The following is a 436-nucleotide window of genomic DNA, read 5'->3' on the forward strand; positions in this document are numbered from 1 at the left end:
CTGACAGCGATCGTTCCAGCTTCTGGTCCACCACGGCCGTGGTGTCCAGCCCCGTGCCCTCCAGCCTTTCATCAGGAAGCTACCGAGAGGTGGCCCTGGTTCCCAAAGAGGCCAGGGTCCACCTGGAATCACGAGGCTCCACTGGTGCTGAGACACCCATGAGGATGGGGATGCTCGGAGGGCCTGTTCTACTGGGGACACCACTCCAATTTGGAGAGAGGATCCTGAGCCATGCCCATGATCCTGGCTGGTCCAAACCTGATGCTGAAAAAAACCAAGGGAGTCGCACTATCTGGATGCTGGATGCCCCTGGGATGCAGGACACCTCTCTGGACCAGACCAAGAAACAACAGTGGATGAGCTCAGAGCACACCACAGAGCCGGTGCCAGCAGCCAAAAACCAGGAGGTGCTCAGACCCCCACTCCAGGAGGATAT

The 436-nt window shown here is 58.7% G+C and overlaps 1 protein-coding gene across 1 annotated transcript in view; it reads left to right on the top strand.

Moving 5' to 3' along the window:
- Positions 1 to 436, top strand: part of LOC104997288 — a 3,795-nt gene that overhangs the window by 1,481 nt on the left and 1,878 nt on the right. The window contains exon 2 of the mRNA XM_010851956.1: positions 8 to 407. Coding sequence (XP_010850258.1) covers positions 8 to 407 — 400 coding nt within the window. The remainder of the gene's footprint in view (positions 1 to 7; positions 408 to 436) is intronic.

The sequence above is a fragment of the Bison bison genome, unplaced genomic scaffold, assembly GCF_000754665.1.
Source record: "Bison bison bison isolate TAMUID 2011002044 unplaced genomic scaffold, Bison_UMD1.0 scf7180017864304, whole genome shotgun sequence".
Taxonomy (NCBI): domain Eukaryota; kingdom Metazoa; phylum Chordata; class Mammalia; order Artiodactyla; family Bovidae; genus Bison; species Bison bison.